Source organism: Vanessa cardui, chromosome 2 (genome assembly GCF_905220365.1).
Source record: "Vanessa cardui chromosome 2, ilVanCard2.1, whole genome shotgun sequence".
Classification (NCBI taxonomy): Eukaryota; Metazoa; Arthropoda; class Insecta; order Lepidoptera; family Nymphalidae; genus Vanessa; species Vanessa cardui.
In genome coordinates this window covers 10,798,961-10,821,985 of record NC_061124.1, presented here as the reverse complement: position 1 = coordinate 10,821,985, position 23,025 = coordinate 10,798,961, and the positions used below count along the sequence as shown (strand labels likewise).

At 33.8% G+C, this 23,025-nt stretch overlaps 1 protein-coding gene across 1 annotated transcript in view; it reads left to right on the top strand.

Annotated features, from left to right (window-relative positions):
- The first annotated feature begins 7,872 nt into the window (after window positions 1-7,872).
- Window positions 7,873-23,025, top strand: part of LOC124538802 — a 117,566-nt gene continuing 102,413 nt past the window's right edge. Inside the window, exon 1 of the mRNA XM_047116011.1 lies at window positions 7,873-9,045. Coding sequence (XP_046971967.1) covers window positions 8,167-9,045 — 879 coding nt within the window. The 5' untranslated portion in view covers window positions 7,873-8,166. The remainder of the gene's footprint in view (window positions 9,046-23,025) is intronic.

Below are 23,025 nucleotides of genomic sequence, written 5' to 3'. Positions count from 1 at the left end.
GGTGAACGTTCGCCGCGCCCACGGGGCGGCAAATGTTACATTAAAATATAAATTACCTAACGCGACCCTTGAAGGTTTGTTAAATGTGGAGGCGATATACACCTTGATGGCCAATTAGGAAAGTCAAACATTGTTACGATACCAAAAAATACTCTATTAAAAAAATACAGTTCACATATTTTTATTAGGAATTTGGGTCTAAGAGAGTAGACCTTACAACCTATCGACCTTAAAATATTATATATACATATATTATGAAAGAGCTATCCTTAATATCAAGCCAATACCAATACCAATTTTCAATTAATTTTTATCAACTTTTAAAACGAAATCGATTTCAACTGTTTAAGCAGACGTTGAACCAAAAGTCGATTCAATAACTTTCCATCTTTTAATTTCTAATTTCAAGTTTTTGTAATACAATATTGATTCAATCAGTCTGAGTCTGCCATAAGACATATTACTTCAATTCATTTGGTAGCTTATGTTCTTTGATATAAATTGCAATGGTTACTTACCGTCTGTGTAACAAGTCTGTTATTTATATTCCAGTCCATAATGCAATGTTCTGAAGAGCAAGACTAAGAATATATTATTACAATTTTACTCTTTACTGTTAGTACAAGGGTACTATACATTTTAAAATCATAGAGGAAAGCGAGCATAAAGCATTCATTATAAGGTTTTAACTATAACCTTTTTTATAGTAGTTGAAGTAAATTAAATAGCTTAAAGTATCCACATCATTTGACGACCTCCATGGTCGAGTGGTGGGTACACCGGTTTTCATAGGTACGCCACTCTAAGGTCCCGGGTTCGATTCCCGGCCGAGTCGACGTAGATTACCATTAGTTTTCTATGTTGTGTTGGGTCTGGGTGTCTGTGGTACCGTCGTTACTTCTGATTTCCATAACACAAGTGATTCAGCTACTTACATTGGGATCTGAGTAATGTATGTTGTTGATTTTGTCTCATATTTATTTCAGATTTCGATAAAGATCATAACAAATCAAAATTCCACCCGCAGTATTGTGTAGGTTTCCTTAAGATATCTTTCTTGGCCATTGAGCAAGAGATTTATGAACACTTATGAAAACTTACCTTGTCGGGTATTGGGTCGGCCTTACTTGTCGGGGTTTCTTAGTCTATGAAATGTTATAGATAAAACACTACAATTAGTTAATGATGACTTACAAGTACCTGTAAATGTCAGTTAATATGTTGTTTTTTCTCATGGGCAGGATTAGAAAGACAAGATACGTTAGTTATTTTACCGTAAAATATTAAAGTAGCATGGGTACTTATATTATTTAGTAGTAATCACCCGCGGCTTCTCTTGCGTTTTAGGGCGTTGCTTGTGACAGTGTTGTTAGACAAAAAAGGAGCCTATATCCTGTCCTGTTCTTCATTTCATGAAACTTGGTTTAGCGGTTGGTCGTGTAAGAACGACTGACAGAGTGACATACAGAGTTTTACTTTCAGATTTATAATATAAATAAAGATGAAGGGTGAGTACTACGCTATATATATAAATATGTAACCTACACGTGACTCAAATAGTATAACTGCGGGCAAAATATAGATCATATAATAGCACACCTGCAATTTGCCACCTTTGTAGGAGGACTTATCGCCACGAAACAATTGTCTCCTTAAAAGGTATGTAACATAACCCAATGTATACTATTGCATCGCCTTAATATAAGCCTAAATAAATATATAAATATGTTTATTAACCTGATTTTGTTTTAATGATAAAATATAAGTATAAATATGGCGCGTAAACTAAGACAGTTAAATCGAGTTTCTCGTTACGTATCTTTGTCTTGTTTAAAACACATTTAAAAGTTTATACTTGTATACTTAGTCAGTATCTCAAACATCACGAAAAGTCGTAACATTGAGCAATATTTCTGGTCTGTAAAAATGGTAATTCTCTATTTTTTACATATAAGAATAATAACAATATCATCTCATTAACTGGAATTATTCCCCATTCATTGTTCTCCAGCTTACAGGCGTTTGTTACTCACGTTTATTTTATTACGGAAAGCAGTCATACTCAGTACATGTAGAATTATTCGGAATTTTTTGTCTAATGATTAGGTAGTCTTAGCCGTTTTTGTTTGGACAGAATCCCGTAAAAACGGAAAATAAGACCTCGACAAAACGAGAGCAATGAAAAGGTATAAAAATAAATAATAATAATAGTAAAAACAATGATGACTCAAAATCTGTAATGCATTGTAAACAAGGAGACTAATCTTCTAATGACTAACTGAAAAATATTCCAAGCCAATATACATGTACGGAATGTTGACCATATAATATAATCATTACAATTGGATAATCACGTTCAGTTTCTTAATTAGAATCTAAATGTTTGCTTAAGATATTATTAAATATGTCTGTAACAAATTGCTTCAATTGCTTATAGCACACTTTAACTGTGCTGTATATTATATATAAAGTTATGTAACAAGCTGTAAATACAATTACAAGTAGTAAAAACGATTTGTCACGGTATTAAGCGCTATGCATCGGTTTCGTTATACATGCTTGTTTTCACTTATCTCAGATTTGAATGCGGTATCTGGTACGATTTCTCAGATGTCCGCATTATTTGCAAGGCAAATCGTCGTTTTGAATTGAGAGCTCACGACAACGTGGAAGATCGCGGTGATTACGGGATTTTGAATCACAGCCTTATTTTCTATCTCAGTACTTCTTAGTCTATATAATAAATATTGGACATCTCATACATTATTCTGATCCTAATGTATGTAGAGCTAAAGCATTAGTGTTATGGATAATCAAGTAAGTAAGTAACGACGGTACCAAAAACACCCACCACTAGACAGCATAGAAAACGAATGAACTTTTTTCATCGACTCAGCCGGGAATAGAACCCGGGATCTCGGAGAGGCGTAACTGACATGAAAACCGATGTACACAACTCGACCACGCAGGTTGTCATTGTTTATACATACTACTTATAGTATATAAATTACTTATAATTGGGCGGCGCAATAAGCAGATTTACTGATATTGGCAAGTAAAAATTTACACCAGTTAGGCTGTAATACGAAACACGAAACTCACTTCAGAACACTTGAAACGTCAGAATGTATTGTAGGAAATTGGCTCTCATAATTATAAAAATTAAATGACACAGATGGCAAAATGGCGTATCACTGTAAGTCTGTCAATATTTCACGTCTGAAATACGAAGTGATGTCTTACAGATTCACTCGGCACCTGATCTAAGATGTTATGCCCCGTGAGCATGAATCATAGTTGCTTACCATTCAAACCTAAACATATGACTACTTACAATTATTTTGTTTTACCGTCAGTCGGTAGAGTATTTACACTAGAGCTGTGTAATATAATCAAGATACTAGGATAGTTTTGTGATCTAGGATAGTCTTCACTAGCAGGGTACTTGGTGGTAGGGCTTTGTGCAAGTCCGTCTGGGTAGCACCAAATAAAGGTACTCCGTATTGTTGTGTTCCGGCTTGAAGGGTGAATGAGCCAGTGTAACTAGAGGCACAAGGGACATAACATCTTAGTTCCCTAGGTTGGTGGCACATTGACGATGTAAGGAATAATTAATACTTACCATCAGGTGGCCTATATGCTCGTCTACCAACCTATACCATAAAAAAACAGGCAAGCACCGCTGATTCATGTGCTTAATTTGTCTTTATAATTCATCTCGTGCTCAGCGGTGAAGGAAAACATCGTGAGTAAACCTGCATGTGACAAATTTCATAGAAACTCTGCCACACGTGTATTCCACCAACCCGCATTGGAACAGCGTGGTGGAATATGTTCCACACCTTCTCCTCAAAGGGAGAGGAGGCCTTTAGCCCAGCAGTGGGAATTTACAGGCTGTTGTTGTTGATTTTGTTTGTTTTGTACATTTGTATTTTAGAAGCAAACTTATAAAACTGTAGATCTCGTGATCCCATCGATCCTATCGCTTTCATTTCTAGGTCAAGCGAATAAAAAAGTTAACGATTAATCCGTCTAGATAATCCCGATAGGAACCTAAAAAATAGTCTTAACTGTTTTTTCTTGGAAAGCAAGTAAACCGATAGTCCTTCGCCTGGACTCTGTCAGGTCGAATAGGCTTGACATATATATATATATATATATATATTTTAGTGTGTGAATGCATGTGCGTGTGATGTCGTCGTGCAGTTGTCTAATCACCTTTAATAGTGGCTGCTGTATCTGAAAATCAGTCAGAAGAACATCATCATAATATTATTTAGCACTCTAGATCAGTATGAGCCGAGATGGCCCGGTGGTCAGAACGCTTACATCTTAAAACTCCTCAAAAGGTGAGGAGGCCTTAGCCCAGCAGTGGGAAATTAATAGGCTGTTACTATATACTCTGGATATATTTATATCAAGGTATATCGTGTGCAGAAAACAAAATAAATAACCAGTGAAATCGTCGTCGTTGAATTTGTTATAGACTTGACGTAAATTATATCCAATAAGCTACCGTACCTTAAAGGGCTTGATCGATATTTTAAAATTAAAAAATACCAGTTCATTTGCCGTATCAGGTATCTCGTGCTTCGATAAATCGATTTTCATTGAAGAAATGCTATACAATTCTAGGAAACGTGATGTTTGCGCAAACTTTCGAGACGGCTGCGGTTACTCCAAAGTTGGTATGTTTTGGTAATTCCAAGCAACACGAGCAACGCCGTAGTGCACTTAATGAACGCGATATTATAGTGTAACATAGGATACTTTATTTTATTTTTATACTTACTTCAATTCATATTTAATTTTATATTGGGTATGGAATATTTGGAGTGAGAAAGATTATCATCATCATGTTCGATAGTGATGATGAAGATGTCCTCACAACTTCGCATTACTTCTATTCTCTCCTTTCTAACTTCTAAGCCGCTTATGGAATTTTTGAGAATAACCCAGTAAATATTGTTTGGCTCGACCCGGGAACCTGGACGATTGGATATTCGGAGTCTGTGGCCTTATGTATTAGTCATTAGACAAACAAGTTAATCGGGATATGCGAGTCTAGAAATTCTAGCCAATTAATTTACTCGATATAAATACCATAAAATTGGGTCTGTGCAATTAGTATCCTTTGATTTTCAAGCAAAATATACCCTATTATATTTAAAAAAAATATGACCCACAACTTAGATCAACCTAATATAGGATTTTTCAGAATTCATCTTCTAAGCGGCTTTGATGCTGGGTGAAAATATAATATACGGTATTTAAACTTATAACTTATTTAAGACAAATGTTTAATCTTTTCTGAAAATTCATAGCCTGAAAAAATAAAATTGAGGATGCATATTTGATTTTAAAAGTAATAATTATGGATATCAGTGTCAGGACACCAATCTTGTAATCGAACTTGAAACTTTGTAAGTTCGAATTATGAAAATTGATATTTTAGTTATACTTATGAGTCAAAGACAGTTAGATATTTGTGTGCTTTTGAAAATTCGATATGAGGTAAGACATTTTGAAATGTATCTTCAGGGTTCTGCTTAAGATTAAGTTCCCTTCAAGTTTTGCATTTGTAAGTTTTTATGGCGGCTTCCGTAAATCGATAACGGGTTGGCTCTTAAATCTTTACTAACTACTACTATATTTTTTTAGCTGGATTATGCATATGAATAATGGATTATATATAATTTGATTGTTCACTAACATACCTTCCGGTTAATAATTATTAACAACTAAAACTACCTCCACTATATTTAAATTGTTCGTGTATACATATCAGCGATACAAAAGTTATCGTTCGAATCAGAATCTATATTCCAAACCGGTGATAATTAAAGCATAATTAACATGGTATAGTGATAATTGCTGTCTGTAGGTGACTATTTAATTATAGTACCATTGTATCAGTGTGAAGTTTTTTAGTGTAAAAATTATTTTTTCAAGAATCTACAAAGTACTTGTTTATCGTTTTTTTTTTGCAATAATGTAAGGTTTCACTTAATTGTATAACACTAAGGCGATAATCCAAACATTACTTACAACAGTTTATGACTTAAGAGTTCATAAGGTCTTAAGGTATGTGTTAATACGGCTAGAAATATATTTTTTTCTAATACATATATAGGCGGATTGGCTAAGAGGTGGTATCAACTGATGGTAAGTGGTCACCTCTATCCATAGATATTGGCGATGTAATTTTTTTAACCAAAGCAAAGGCGTGACGTCTTAGGAATTAAGATGTAAAGTCCCTTCTCTGTGCGGTTACATTAACTTACTTATCCTTAAAACTGGAACACAACATTTCTTATCATTCCTGTTTAGCAGTGGAATATATGATGAGTGAGTTAAATTTACGAAGACACCCACTGTGGGTATGATTATTATGACATTAATTATTCCTGATAATCACAAGATGTAAATGTTAAGTAAGGAGAAGTTTTGTATGTTAATGATGGCTTGATATTTGAATTGGAATATCTACGTGCTAGAGCAGTCGGCAACCTCTAGATAGGGATGAGCCACAAAGTGGCAAAATAAACCATAGGCGGGCCGCAGTCATGATCAGTCAAGACCTTAGAAGTCCTATATACCTCTATACATAATTATTATTAATTAGTCATATTTCATAGAAAAAAGAAAAAAATGTATTAAAAATTGTTAATAGATACATAATTTAATTCGTACACATTACATTATATTTAAATGTTTGAGCTTTATAACTAGAAAAATGAGAGAAGAAAAAAAAAACTACAAACTACTTAAATAGGAAACTGATTTTACACAAATGTTAGTGTAATGTCTGAGGTTTCATTTGAGCGGCTATTTCTTGTATGATGCCTGTTATATTTGTTAACTTTTTTAAAAAACATTCACGGGCCGCGAGCAGCCCGCGGACCGGGTGTTGCCGACCGCTGTGCTAGAGAAATGGGTAAATATACGAGTATATATGTTGCTGATTTTGCAAGCAAATCATTAAGATCTTATTGGCAATATATCATCTATGATAATCACCATACATTTTAAGCTATTATAGGAGTATAAATCAAATTAATACTATAACATAATCTTTTAGATAAGCAGAATGTATAAAAAAATCCAATCCTTCCCATTCGATTAAAAATACATTTGCAGCTAGTGATTAGTCTTGTAATACAAGTAGAAGGGATAGCGTGTCTGAATAGATCTAGAGATAAAGATGACGCGCACAACGTAGAACAGTGAAATGAGTAAAAAACTAGGGGAGCGTAAATAAATAGGCACGCGCTATTCGTGGCGGCCGCGCGTGCGCCGTGCGCTATACTCCACAGATATAGCCGCTGAGACTGATTTGGTTATAGCGCGATCATTTCATTGATGATTTTTAAAGATGGTCATTTTTTAATATTTTGGTTACTTTTCAATTATAATGAAAATACCATCGATTTGATTTGTAAAATAATGTAATGTAAAATAAAATAGTATATTAAAAAAAAACATTGTAAATTAATCTCTACCTACATATGAATTCAAAGAGCAGGTAATTTTAAATTTTTTAAGGTTCATGCAACTTTAATGTTAAGAATTTTTAATAAAGATATGATTCAAATGTAACAAATTGCACGTGTATTCGATTAACAAGTTCATTGGAAATAATGATCGGGGAATGGAAGATTAAAGAATGGAAACTAATTATCAATTGATATTAAAAATATCGATACGTCTAGACCGTGGATAGTAGTGTAGTCGTAATTTTATCAGGTGCTAACCGAGTGAGCAAGGAGGACATGTGCCGGGAGCGGGAGCACGACGCCGGAGGGAGCGGCGCGGGGCCGAGGCGCGTCCTCCGTCCTCCCGGCTCGCGCCTCGCGCCGCAGTTCGCGCGAGGTGCCGCCGTCGGCTTTACGTCTGTTATTCGCGCTACACACGCCCGCGCCGTTCGGATCGCGCTGCATTTACTTTCGATACACCGGCCGCCTTTGTTTACTCCCCACGCGCGCTCATACAAACAGCTGTTCCCAGCGATCTCTCGTGATCACTATTAGTGTCGTTCTGTGTGCCAGATAGGAATAAGTGTGACCCGTCCTGTGTTCGTATGTTTACAGTGTGTCCATGGGGTTCGCGGCGCGGCCCTAAAGTGCAGCAGTGCTGAGCTCGCGGGGTGACGCGAGCGATTTGGCCATGGCGGCGACTGCCCGCCGGGAAATCGACACGGGCGAGGAGGATATAGCTGCCATCGCCAAGCAGATTTCTGATCATGCGGAAGCAATATATCAGACTTGGAAAGCGCGTGGCCTTGCGCCCACGGAGATTCTGTCGTGTAGGCCCACGCCCGGGCTCAAGCTGGCCGAGAGCCTGAGGACTAAACCGAAACCGGAGCCTAAGCCTGAAATAAAACAACGTCCAGAATTTCGTAGAGATCGCCCAGAGCTACGCGAGCAGCGATCCGAGTTACGTGCCGAGCAGAGATCAGAACCAAGACGAGACATTCGACATAATCCGGAAAACGAGACAATAGAAGTTACGCTGCCGCCAGATTTAGTACCGGAGCGTAACGGAACTGGGTCTGGGACGAACGTGAGACGCGCTGATGTCGCTGCAATGCGGCTGGAAGTAGCTCGAGAGGAAGAAAGACTTCTTCGAGCTTTACGCACTGGGGGAGTTGTCGCTGAACGTCCTTCAGAGAGGCCCGATGTTGTACCTCCCGTCTCACTTGTAGATTATGCTAAAAGTCGATATCAGGATCGGTTGGAAACCGGGGCGAGGAAGCCAGCGGCGGGGGCTAGTGGGGAACGGAGAGCTTCTTTTGGTTCTCATGTTACTGAAGCAAGATCCAAATTTGAGGCACGAGCTCGTCGCGCTTCTAGTGCTGGCACTGGGGAAGCCGCGTCGTCACAGGGTACTGCGCCCGTTCGCCCTTTCCTAACGCGTGGTTCTGTAGCCGAGCGGGTACTTATGTTTGAGCGATGCCCTAGTGAAGCAACGCTAGAATTAGCCAAAAGGAAGTCACCGGCAGCCACAACGTGGCGAGGACCACACGATGTTATTATAAGAGCACAGGTAAGATCAATATTATTATCAGACGATCAACACTATAACAGGCAAAATTTGTAAATATGTGTGTCGTAAAAAACAAGCATTTGTTTGCGACGGATATCGTGGTTTCAAAAATAAAAACTATTTTAGTATATCTATATCGTAATTATGTAGGATTTATTCTATTACAGCATCAATTGTACGTATTACAGTGACATCACCTCCAAGAGGAAATATGATTAGATGATCTTTTTAAGTATCAAATTTATTCATGTATATCAACAAACTGAGTACCCGAGTTACATAACAAATAATAAAAGCAAGGATTGTTTAAATTTGACAATTGTGTAAACTTATTATAATAAGCATGACAGGTTTTAGAGGTCAATCGCCAAATGCTACACAATATATTTATTTAGCCTTGCTTTTGCTTGCTATCTTCTCTGTAAACGTATATTAATATACATCATTAAATTTATCAGATTCTGTATTCCTTATCTACTTTCACTATCTGTATGTTACGAGTAAAACTATTCGCCAACTCTTATGAAAGGCATGTTAGCTTAGTTCAACATAAATTTGGTTCGATAAAATAGTATGGATTTCCTATATAACTCCAGAAATTGCGTTACTACAAATATACATCGCACTGATAAATGAGATGAATCCCATCGTGTTAATAGTAATTAAGTGATTTATTGAATAATTTATTAGAAATACATATACTGACATTAAAAAAAAAAACATCTTGTAATAACCAAAAAAACATTGCAAGTTTAATAAAAGCTCTTAAGAAATAACAAAACAAAAATGTTTTAGGACAAGAATAATGGATCTCGAGATTGCTTTCTGATTTTTTGTCGATTTGCCAACATGTTGCCCGTTGAACCCGATGAATTTGACATCCTTTATTTTTTTACATATATCTAGAATGTAAAAATGTTTTTTGGTATGTCATTTATCCTCTCCACAAATATATCACAACTAAATAAATTACTTACTGTCACAAACTATATTTATTTGATTCGGACGGAAATTTCTGATCGTAAGTTCTAAAAATATTTAAGAAAATAAAACCTTATTGTAAATAGTCATATTCGAAAAAGGGGGCTTTAAATCAGCTTGTTTACTATGAGTGTTTTGGTTTTGTGGTTTTTCTGAATGGATCAAACAATAATTATATTAATACTTTGTCAATTGAACTAAAATTTCCTTATAGACCACACATTATACCATGTATTTAGTTGTTTGATAAAGCACATAAAATACAATGGAGTCAACATAACAGTAGCAAAGGAATAAAAACAGTTAATGTTACATGACATTTAAAAAGAAAAACCGTTGATAGGTACGGTTGTCGTTTTTTTGAATTCGGAAATAATTTTGGAAATGGAATGGAATGTACGCTAGGAAAATTACATATAAGTAAAAATTGTCTATGTCCAAATCCAATTGTCTTTGATTATATCAGAACAAGACTAAGAAAATAACAGTGACATGTAGATGATGTTTTGTTAATGCTGCATCACTCAACAAAGTTTTCAGTTTCAAGTAATGCGCTAAAATAGGCATGAGAAAAAGTGCAATCAATGTTGACCCCAATATTACTAACCGCTGAATCCTCTCTGTGATGATTAATACTTGAAACGAGCTGACGAACGGTTACTGTAGCTCTCGCCTTTACTAAGATGCGGTAATATCTTATAACAGACTGAATATTCACTCTGAATTGTGTTAATGCGCTTTGAAAATTAATTTCGTAATTCTATTGTGATAACATCGTGGTATATGAGGCATACCATTGTAAAATTATTTAAATTTATCACAAGGTTGAATTTGCTTTCACTGATCTCATTCAGATGTGATCAAGTGTCAGGATCTTTATGTGGGTATAAAATCGCTGTAATAAATCATTCCATATTAAATAAAATGATGTTATCAATATTAATTTTGTTACTTAAGACAAGGAAATTGTGAAAATTTACTTTATAACATGAACTTTATTGTACGTACTGTATTTTTTTTTTAATAAAAAACACTTTAGAACAGGTATAATATATACGAAATTTACTAAAATATATTTTAAGTGGTTAAATAGGTATTGATAAATTTATATTTCATGGAAAACACAGTCATTTTACAGGTCAGATGTAGTATTTAGAAAAGTAATTAGCAATTTTCGTACAATTTTATTAACAGATATATAGGCACAGACAATATTTTTAAGATAACTTTTGTGTTTTTTTATCGGCAAATGCTTTAAAATAACGAAAAATATTCCTACTCTTAAATAACTGTATCGATAGTAAATATAAAAAAATTTTTTAACGCTCAAGTGCATATGCAACACACATAAACATTGCTCTAAATTCCAACGTATTGCCCAAAGAATGTACTATAAGATCGAAAGAGATGAAAAGAAATCTTTTCATCTTGTTACATTCAATCCAATTACATTTTTACGAGTGCTATTCATAACTGCGCTTACTTACATGTAACCACTCGTAGTATTTAGTACACCCTTAAAATTTACAGTATCTTTCTGTGTGTGAAGTAAAGTAAAATTAACAGTCTGTATATCTCACTGCTGGGCTAAGGCCTCCTCTCCTTTTGAGGAGAAGGTTTAGAGCATATTTCACCAAGCCGCTAAAGTGAATTAACGTAAGCTACTAATTCATGTTTGCAGTAACTCGATAAAATGTATTATTCGATTGTAATCGCGTTCTGATTGGAACGTCTCAATTTCCTCGTGGCATCGCGTGTTTCTGAAACGACATCAATTGAAAACGTACGTAATTGTTCGTGAAGCAAATTACTTAACACCCGTTCACTGTGTCGTTTATGTAAGATTTGACACAAACGCGATAATCGCGCTAATTGGAACAAGCATTCTGGTACCGAATGATATGTAACGTCGCCTCGTATGAAATAAACGAATATGCATTTTTGAAAAAAGAACATCGGTTTTTTTTTAATTACACATATATACAAAACTTAAATACCATAGATGTAAAAATGTTCTTTCATTTTGTTAAGTATTGATTTATTTTCAAAGTATTTGATACACGAAAATATTCTATCAATCTATTTTAAAAGAAAGAGACAGAAAATTTTTGTTGTGTATTTTCATGTATATGATGTTATCTGCAACAAGCACATCGTGAATATCGTAAATGCTAAGAATAAAGTTTTACATCGTTCGTTGCATTGCACTGTTTAACGACGCGTCAACGCTGAGATTTACGACATACGACAAAATTAAAAACAATTTTTATAATATTATGACATCATTTTCTTAACATAATTTTTCCTTCCTTTTCTTTCCTATATTGGAACTAGCATACATCACTACTAGTATTATTTAGATTCAATTTTTTTTTAAATAACAATATTTACATATTTCTTATGAAAGAGGTTTCATATATGTTTAATGTTTTAAAGTATAATAGTTGGTTCAGTCGTAAGTGATGTTTAAAAAAAATATATTTAGGAAACGACATATAAAAAGTGTATTTGTGCAATTCTTTATAATCAAATTTTTTGTTTTTTTTTTATGCTTTGTGGTGTATTTTCGTTTCATCGAGTTAACAATTATAAAGAAGTTTCACATAAAAAACAATTAAAAAATAAGGGCAGATATAACTCAGAAACGATATAAATATTGTTGACAATTATCTCTACTTCTGATTTTTGCCGTCGGAAACCTTTTATTTGCGATGTACTTCCATTCGAGGGGCCATTGACACATATTTTCGTGTATAACAGTATGTTTACGCGTTTAGAATTACAAAAGGCGATGAACAGGATATGATATGAAACATTCGGGTCACCGACTGAGCTGCATTGTAAAGGTATGCATAGGGCAGTTTATAAACCTATATCATTATAAAAATTCTAGGCTGTACAAACACGAATTGATGTTGAAAGAAAGAACTGTCTTCAAATAGTTGACGAGAGTTTATTCTTGTTACATAATTGTAATTAACTAACATGACTGTATTTTTAAATGTAGAAAAAGACTAACTATTGCCTGTTCTTCTCAGTAGAATCTACTTTCCGAACCGCTGGTAGCTTCACTTAATGTAGTTGTTTCAAAAGTGCTTACAAAAGCCTACTTGAATAAAGTTTATTTTGATTTAATAAATTGTTTTCAGAATGTATCAGAATCAGACTATCATAACATTGGGTATATCTTATCATTAATTGAAAATAATAATAATCAATTTAAATGCTCGAGATATATAGGTTTCTTTTTTGTAATAATAAAAGAAAGAGATTGTTCACCTCTACGGATGTGTCTTTTACTACTCGGTCAGAAAAAAAAAATGTGTTCCAAAATTAAACTCGAAACGACAGCAATGGCTTGGCTGACGCCCAGCGGCGCGGCGCCGATTAGATGTGAGTGACAACCGACTGCATACGAACTCGATGAAAAGTATACTTAGCTTTATGGAAAACTCCTAAATTAAAAAAATAGCCATTTTAGAATATTAACCATGAGATTCAAAGATGTTTCACTAAAAACTTTACATATAAAAACGTTGTTATCAAATTCGATCCTTGAATTCGAAAAGAAAATTCGCACAAAGAATACATATAATTAATTCGATTGTATGTTTTCAATACGTGTTACGTAAAAGCGCGCGTTTAAAATATTTTAATAATTTAATTGTATTATGTATCTGCAGTTACAATATAGACTAATATATCTAGGTATAATATATCTAGGTATTGTAAAATATGCAGCAACCCAGTGCTGCAATGCGGCTCGAAAGGCAAATAGGTATGAAGTTTCATCCCGAGTTTTTATTTGGCTGTACTAGATATCGACTTTGATTACCAGAAGATATATGCCAATCGTAATAAACTAAGATGTATTTGAAAATTTAATAGTGTATTACATATTTACAATATAGCAAATTGCGCGGAAGACTTTCAAAAATATTATGTCCATAAAAATCGTTCATTTTTTTTTAAATTGTTTGGTTTGTTTTAGACAAAGTATTTCACGCCAGTATTTTTTTTTTTCTATAGACTAATGTAAAAAGTATACGTTTTGAAACCGATTATGCGAGATTACGTGACTATTCCTATCGTAATATTATTTAGCCTAGTAAACATAGGAAGCTAAATCGGTCAGTAGGAAATGTTCGGTAAATCGAACGGAAGTGAAATGAACGATGACTTGAACGGGTATATTGTTCATACAAGTGTAACCGCTGCACGTGAATTTCTTAATAGGGCTGTGTACGATGAAGAAAACACTAAAATATATTAAAATTAAAAAAAAACTCGCAGAACACTAGTAGAGATTTATATGGTTCCTCTGTGGAAAAGTTACTTGGTGTTTCTGTACAAAAATTTTCAGTCAGAGTGGAATATATAGATGTATATAGGGGTGTTTACATCCTGCCAGTAAGTAGGTGCCATCATATTTACAAATTGAAGGAAAGAGTACCAAGGCTCAAGATACATAATATCTTACTTCCCAAGGTATCTCATTGTTTATGTAAGCACTGGTTAATGTGACCACTTATCATCAGGTAGCGGATTGGCTCGACAGCCAAACGACGCCATAAAAAATAGAGAGTGCACATGTTTGCTTACATTTGCCCATTATAATACTTTCTGCGCAAAGGACACTATTCAACATAGTTTCCCATGGGAATTATTGCCGTGGCCGAAATTGTTTAACTTGGTATTATATGTTGTTATTATATCGACTAACATCTATATATTTGATTAATACTTTTATTTAAAAGCATTTGGAAGAACTTATGTGATCATCGCATGTATATTTATATTCTGAGAACATATAGAGTAATGAACATAAAGAGAAATCATTATAGAGTAGGGTAACCAATGTGTGCTGGTAATACAGTGAAAAATTAAATTGGTTAAAAAATATTAAACAATTTTGCGAATTTTTCAGTTTAGTATGTTAGAAGGGCTTTCAAACTCAAATAGCTGTTTCATTTACTAGTTCACTTTTAATCCCGGAGCTGAAATATTAGGCTTCAAAACGATATGACGCGTACAATGTCGTACGTGTAGTAATTTTATTTTGGAAATACGAATGCGGTGAACTTTCAGTTATATTTGGAAGCAAAATTTTGCGAACTCTACGCTGTATTGGACACGTAAAAATAACCTCGAAATCAAGTTGGTCTTTGTTGAATTTTGTACACAATTTGAATGACATACACGAGACCATGTCAGCTTTGTTTATTTTAAATCTATACTATAATAATATATATATATAAAAATACGAATGTAACTCTGTCTGTCTGTCTGTCTGTTTGTCATACTTTCACGGCAAATCTACTGGATCGGTTTAAATGAAACTAAGTACACAATTAGTCTAGGCCTGAAAAAGGCCGTAGGCCATTTTTGTGTAAACGAAGACCTTATGATGTACCAATCATCAAACCATTATGAGAAAACTAGTATTTGAAGAATGGAATACTTCACATGTCTGACCGATTTACTTTGGAACATCATAGTGGGCTAATTTCCAAATATTCTTAATAAGAAAGATCGTTTACAATAGTCTTAAATTAATATAAAGTGTTAAGTCATAACCCCGTTCTGTATATGACGATCTGACATTAATTCAAGTTAAAAAGGCAGGAAAGTAAGTCCTTACTGACAGCTTGTTAAGAAGCGCAACTGTACATAATCATCGCTTCTAAGCCGGGTTTAAGCCAGAAGCCCCAAGGCAAGTTACGACTAGAGGCCACTATTCACTATTATAACTTTCTAAACATTTTACTTTTATTTATTTTTTGTATGCGTTAAGGTAATTAATATTACGAAAATGTAACTTCTTTGGGGTTGATTACTTAAATTATTTGAGGGTTAATAGATAAGACAGATGAGTATAGTTTTTAAATGATTTTTTTATCTTTATATTATAAAGGCATTCAGATATATTTAGTATTGTTATGTTCCAATTGAGTGAGCCAGTGTAACTACAGGCAAGAGCTTCCAAGGTTTGGTTTAATATTTTTACAGTGCCAATGTCTGTGTTTATTGGTGAACAGTTACCACCAGGTGGTCTATTTAAGACTACCACCTACTCACATGAATATATTACAATTTTACTAATGACAACTGATGAATGACAATGTGTAATATTCACTTTTTGTTGTTAACATTTGTGTTTCTTTAATATTTATGATTTATACACGATGTGGTAACCAGTGATTAGAGTATTTATCGAGTAATTTTTGTTATTTTTAGTAACGAAGACTACTTTACAAATACCTAAAGAATAATTAATATATATAAGACTAAATAGGCGAACATTAAGATAAAAAATCACTCAATAAACTGACAGGCTGTATATAATGTTATGTAGATAGTCACTATCAGTCCTCTCAGCCAGACGTTCAATAATCTTTCTCTTCATTAAAATATAATTTTGTCATAAAGTAGCCTGTAAACACTGCTGGGCTAAGACCTCTTTCAGAAGATTTGGAAGTTTATTGAACCACGTTGCTGAAATGATAGTGGATAGATAAATGTGGCAGAGTTTCCTCGAAATAAGATACTTGCAAGTTTCCTCAAAATGTTATCGTTCACCGCTCAGCACGAGATGAATTATAAACACTAATTATGCACATTGAAGTTCAGGTTTTTGAACCCACAATCACCAGTTAATATGTACGGTTTTTGTAACGCGTTCAATTTCAATTTTATGATATAATATTGAGCTGATGAACTGAGATGGCCCAGTGGTTAGAACGCGTGCATCTTAACCGATGATTTCGAGTTCGAACCCAGGCAAGCACCACTATATGTAAGTGCTTAATTTGTGTTTATAATTCATCTCGTGCTCGGCGGTGAAGGAAAACATCGTGAGGAAACCTGCATGTGTCTAATTTCATCGAAATTCTACCACATGTGCATTCCACCAACCCGCATTGGAACAGCGTGGTGGAATATGTTCCAAACCCTCTCCTTAATGACAGAGGAGGCCTTAGCCCAACAGTGGGTAATTAACAGGCTGTTACTTTTACTTTACTTTTTTATGATACAATATTAAAAAGTTTAGTAGTATACGCTTAGTAAATGCTAGTTAACAATATCTATGACGTAACGTTCAATACCGTAAGATAAAGCTTTCATTGTACAAGTCTTTAACAGGCGACGAGCTTATCAAAATGATAACAAATTATCTATTTCATTTAGAACACTTATATCGATTGCCTAGTTATTCAAGTGGCTTATATACGAGGTCTTGGGTTTAAATCCCATGGAGCCATTAGAAAGTTATTGGGTTTCATTGAGAATTTCTCAGTTACATTCTGTAGTCTGAATACTGCCATCGTTAATATTATTATCATTACATGGTATAAAACAAAGTTACTTACCGCTGTCTGTCCCTATGTATGCTTAGATCTTTAAAATTACGCAACGGATTTTGATGTGGTTTTTCTTAAATAAATAGAGTTATTCGAGAGGAAGATCTTTGTATACAATACATGAACAATACAGTTAAGAAACACTGATCATTTTAGAAGCTTCTAATGTGATGTCGTAAATAAAGAATTTCTATAGTACATTTAGTATCAGTATGGCACCCGTGCGAAGCCGGGGTGGGTCGCGAGTCGTTTATATATACATGTTGTGGAAAGAACGTATAGTTGCTCGTACGCCTGATTTTTTTCTGGTCATGTCATGTATATGGTCTCATCGGATTAAGACCGTTACGGAATAACGAGTGCATGAGATTGTTTTGCATACATACCTGTGTACTTTATTATAAGCAGTTAGGCTAGTTTCCATAGAGAACAGTCGTTGTGTCACTTAGGAGAATACTTATTCCATAAAACTATTGTTAAATTATTTGATATACCTTTGACGACCTCTGCGGTCGAGTGGTGTGTACACCGGTTTTCATGGGTCGATTCCCGTCGTCTTGAGTCTGGATGTTTGTGGTACCTTCGTTACTTCTGATTTTCCATAATACAAGTGCTTTAGCTACTTACATTGGGATCAGAGTAATGTATGTGATGTTGTCCATTATTTAAGAAAAAAATAAAAAAAAAACCTTTTAATAAAAAAGCTTTTAATTCATATGACATATACAGAAAACCCAATTGAATGTAGAGGGAAAAGCGATTAATCTTTGAAGTATAGCAATGAAGTAAAATTTGTTTGTTTGTATGTCCCCTACGTAATCTCAGGAATCAATTATGCAATGATAAAAAAAAAATGACAAGAAACATTATTCCCGGGCGCCCACTCAGGAGTACACCCGTACCATATTAGCTGCACTCGTTCGGAGTCGAGGCCGGTCGTTTGTTTAATTATATTTAAGTGAAAGCACAACTTTTAATATATGGTATTTCAAAATAATTCCTCACTCAGAGATAAGAGTTTAATTAAATTACACTCGTTTTTCAGCTCATTCGCCGAATTTAAATGGGACACGAGTTTTACAGGTCAAGAATTTGCAAGCGTCTGTCCCGTTTAAGAAGAACTAATATATAAAGTCTCGTTATAAATGTTACGCTTATAATTAATTATTTATAAAGCATTTTGTTTCATTGATAAATCGTGTTATTGTATTCCTGTATTCGTTTAACATATTTCTTAGACTTTAAACATACTATTATAACTTTTTTTTTAATATATGTATAATTTAAACTTTCTATTCTGATTATGACATTTTACAATCTCTAACAATGTATTTAAACTCACAATCGATAATTTTGCTTAATTTAATTTATTTTTAACATTTTGACATAAAACCGTATTAAGACTGTTTTCCGATTGTCTCTATTGTCCGATTGTCCGATTTTTATTAATTCTATAATGTTTTATTTTATCAATTATCTTTTCACAATGTTGACTTATATTTTAATTTCCGAGTAATCTTAGAACACCTATAAAAAAGTAGGCAATTACCCATTTACTTATTATGACTTTTGATTTACTGTGTATTTTTGTTGAACTACTTTGTTGGTGTTGTCAAATAAATAAATATAAAACCTTTTTACGACGTCATATCAGTGTTACAAGAGAAAAAAATTAGCATATTCAATTTCCGATTGACTATCCATCGCAAATGTATGAGACGAGATTTCTTAAGCTCTTGCGCCTATACACGATGACCTTAATCTATTAGACATGTTCACATTGGACGTGTCGTGCGATTTTAAAGCCGACGCAGATGGGAGAGCCAAATAAGAGTCGCTTACGTTACGAACCATTCATTAGAGCGTTACTTTGAAGTGAATATCACAAGCAGACGTAATAATGGCGGAGCTCGCTACCTTATCTGAATGCTAATTGCTGAAATACGAAATCGTCTACTGTATACGTTATTAAGTCTAATACATAGTTGAGCCGTATTTGTTTGGCATAGTATAACCTGGGTGACTGGTAACGCAAGGTTAACGCTATGCGGGTACATTTTCTTTATTACTATAACTGGCTGTGCCTGTGACTACACTCGCAATGAAACTGAAATTTTATATAGAATTCGAAAATAAAGTAGTTAGTAGTTTTTTATTTTATGTACTAGTGAAAGTCTCGACAAAATCGGTACAGCCGTTCCAGAGATTAGCCGGAACAAACAGACGGAAATAAAGACAAAAATTGTATAAAATGTTATTTCATTATATGTACATATAATTACACACACATACATATGCATTTATTAAAAAACGATCATTTTTATATTATGAACGGACACTCCAATTTTATTATATGTATAGATAAATAATTATAAAGAGAAGTTTCAATTATAACACCGCACGGACGCTTTAACAGCTTCCTATTCAATCATTCATTATTGCCATTTACAAACCAGTTAATCGCTAACTAAATGTGAAACACATTTAAAGAAATACATAAAAAATTAAATAGTTTCAGTATATTTTTTTCGTGTACGGCTTACGATATTTTTTTAAGTTCTTCAAAAATAAAAACCCCGTGCAATTAGAATGCGCTAAAATGGAATCCGTCTAAACTTTTTTCGTCATTACCGAGGAATTTCAGGATGAGATGTAAATTTTTACTGCCATATATATTAAAAAAAGTCCCAAAAAGTTTCCACTCAATTCTAGCGCTGCAATACTTTCTCTTAGGAGTACTTTATTATCAGTAATGAGAAAGCAGACGACGGAATGGACTAACTGAGGATAGGTGATTATTTTTTAAATAAACATAGATGTTACAACCATTTGCCAACGTGTATGTCTGATGGTGGGCTTTGTTAATCAAAAATACAAAATAAAAATAGATTAGAACGCGTGCATCTTAACCGATGATTGCGGGTTCAAACCCAGGCAGGCACCGCTGTTTCATGTGCTTAATTTGTCTTTATAATTCACCTCGTGCTCAGCGGTGAAGGAAAACATCGTGAGGAAACCTGCATGTGACAAATTTCATAGAAATTCTGCCACATGTGTTTTCCACCAAACCGCATTAGAACAGCGTGGTGGAATATGTTCCAAACCTTCTCCTCAAAGGGAGAGGAGGCCTTTAGCCCAGTAGTGGGAATTTACAGGCTGTTGTTGTTTGTTTGTTGTTTGAAAATAGATTTTATTTTACAAACACTTTTTAATCGTCATTTAACAAACTATATTAAGTGATTCTACCTCCGGTTCGAAATGCAGATTCTACCGAATGGAATCGACAAGAAATTATTTACTCCCTATTTAAAACTAACGTTTCCTGCGAAACTTATATAAGTAGTAAATTGCTGAAGTTTTGTTTTCAAGGTCAATGTGTTGATAGCATGCCCCACGCGATAGCAATGGAAAACATTACGGTGAGGCGATAATCTCTTACGTTATGGCGTGATGGTTACCATTAATCAAGCGGTCGGTGATTTCAGCTCCAAGATTAAGAGTTGTGTTGCCTGTCAGCTGATATGAAAGTTTGTCGTTGAAGCAATTTGCAACATTTTGTGGCGAGTTTTCTATCTGTAAATTGTCTGTATATTTTGAGTCAGTTTTACTAATACAACTTAATACTCGATGCTTAAAGTATTATTAAAGTAAAATAAATTATTGTATTTTCTATTTCAGTAATATTAATAAATTATCATTTTCAAAATAAAGACATGTCTATCTATTTAGGGCTGTTATTTTGACTCACATTACATCTTTCTGGTTCGTCGTTATCTAAATTTTATTGTAAGCAATTATCTGGTACACCTCGCATACCACCGAGTTCATTGAATTATTACAAAAACAATTTGCAAATATCAAAACTAACGTGTAGTTTTATATACCAAGTCGAATGGTGATCTGTTGAACGGTAAAGAAGCTGACGTGCTGTAGCGCCCTCTTAGAATGCTTTACATTTAAGTAAAAGTAAATACTAAAAAAAAAAGTTTCTATTTATAAAATCGTACGTGTAAATCTACTAACTGTCATAATAATCAGTTAAGTGTTAACGAATTCTGTAACAGATATATATTATAATATATACATTTGTAAATGTAATTACATAACATTTCATTTATCACTAACAAGGTGAATGTAATTATGCATTTTATCTTCGCCGCCAAAACTACAGCATTCTTGAGTGATGTAAATTCATTCACCTCGAAGACTGATTTAAAAATATACTTTTCCTACTTACATAATTTAATTTTTATAAACTATGACGAAATCACTGCACGACTCGAACAAATAATAATGAAAAAAGTTTTTATATATAATAAAGCTAAGCCACGTGTAGAATCGAAGTCACCACAGCCATGCTTATATCATAATGAATAAAGTTTTGTTTTAATCTGTACTACAGATAAAAAATGTAGGCAGATAAACATCTTAACGTTACATACGAGGGAAAGTGATTAAAACAAGTATCGTAACTTCGATCAGAACTTAACATGTTCGGCATATCACAAATATTATTTTTAATCTGCTTTGAAAAGAAGTGTTAAACTCCTGTTATAATTTTAAGTACAATTATATTTTTTTCTTTAAAATTTTAAGCCATAACTATTACACAATATTAAAAAAAATAAAGTCATTTGATAAATATGTCAACATTTAAAATTGGAACGCGATCATTTTCCTCATTGCGTAAAGATGTTTTAAAACAAATAATATAAACGATTGAATACGTTCGATACTTGTTCATTTGCTACTACAGTGTATTTAAATTCGAAAAGAAAACAGCCTGGGACCTTACTGTCGAAAGCGCTTTCACTTTCACGCCGTAGATAAGCGCCTTTCATAACTCAATTTGTGCCGTGTCACGCTATGATGTGAGGTTTTTTTTTCACATTTCATGGTTATTAAACTAATATATTTTTCTTGCTGCGACACATTGTACCTTTCCGTTATTACACAGATATTATCTATTGTTTAGGTAAATCTATTTGCAATTGATGATGATGTATGATCTATACTAAAAAATTGCGATTAAAAACTAATATTTAAATTTATTTACCTATTATATTTAAATGGGACCGTCTTGACGCTGTTACAGTAATTACATTGTTTTATGTACTGATGTTATTAAACATACCTCTATAAAATTACCCATTAAATTATCCATGCAAACTATAACGTCGTTATGTGAAAATGCCTTCTAACCTTCAAAAGGTCAAGGAAATCACTTAAACATTATATACATTTATGTTACTAGAAAAGTTTAACCATTAGAAATCTCTGGAGCCGTTCGGTTCAAGCGTCAAGAGGTCTAATTATTCTTAATACCAGTTTGGCAAAGTAAATGAAACGCCTATGGCAATCAATCTACGCAGTCTGTACGTGTAGCTTGTTTGATGTCATTAAACTGGCGCTAATAATGTGTTTCCGTTAATACCTTTTCCTTTCTATACGATTCAGTAATACGATAACGAATTTCTATTAAAACGAATCAACTCGATGTCTGATACGAATCAAATTAAAATATTTTTATACGAGTAGACTTTTACAAGTATCGTTTTGGAACGTGGAATTTTACTGAGAAGTACTGGCAACTAAGTATAGGTTACGTTTATTTAAAAAAAAAAAAAAACAGTGTTTA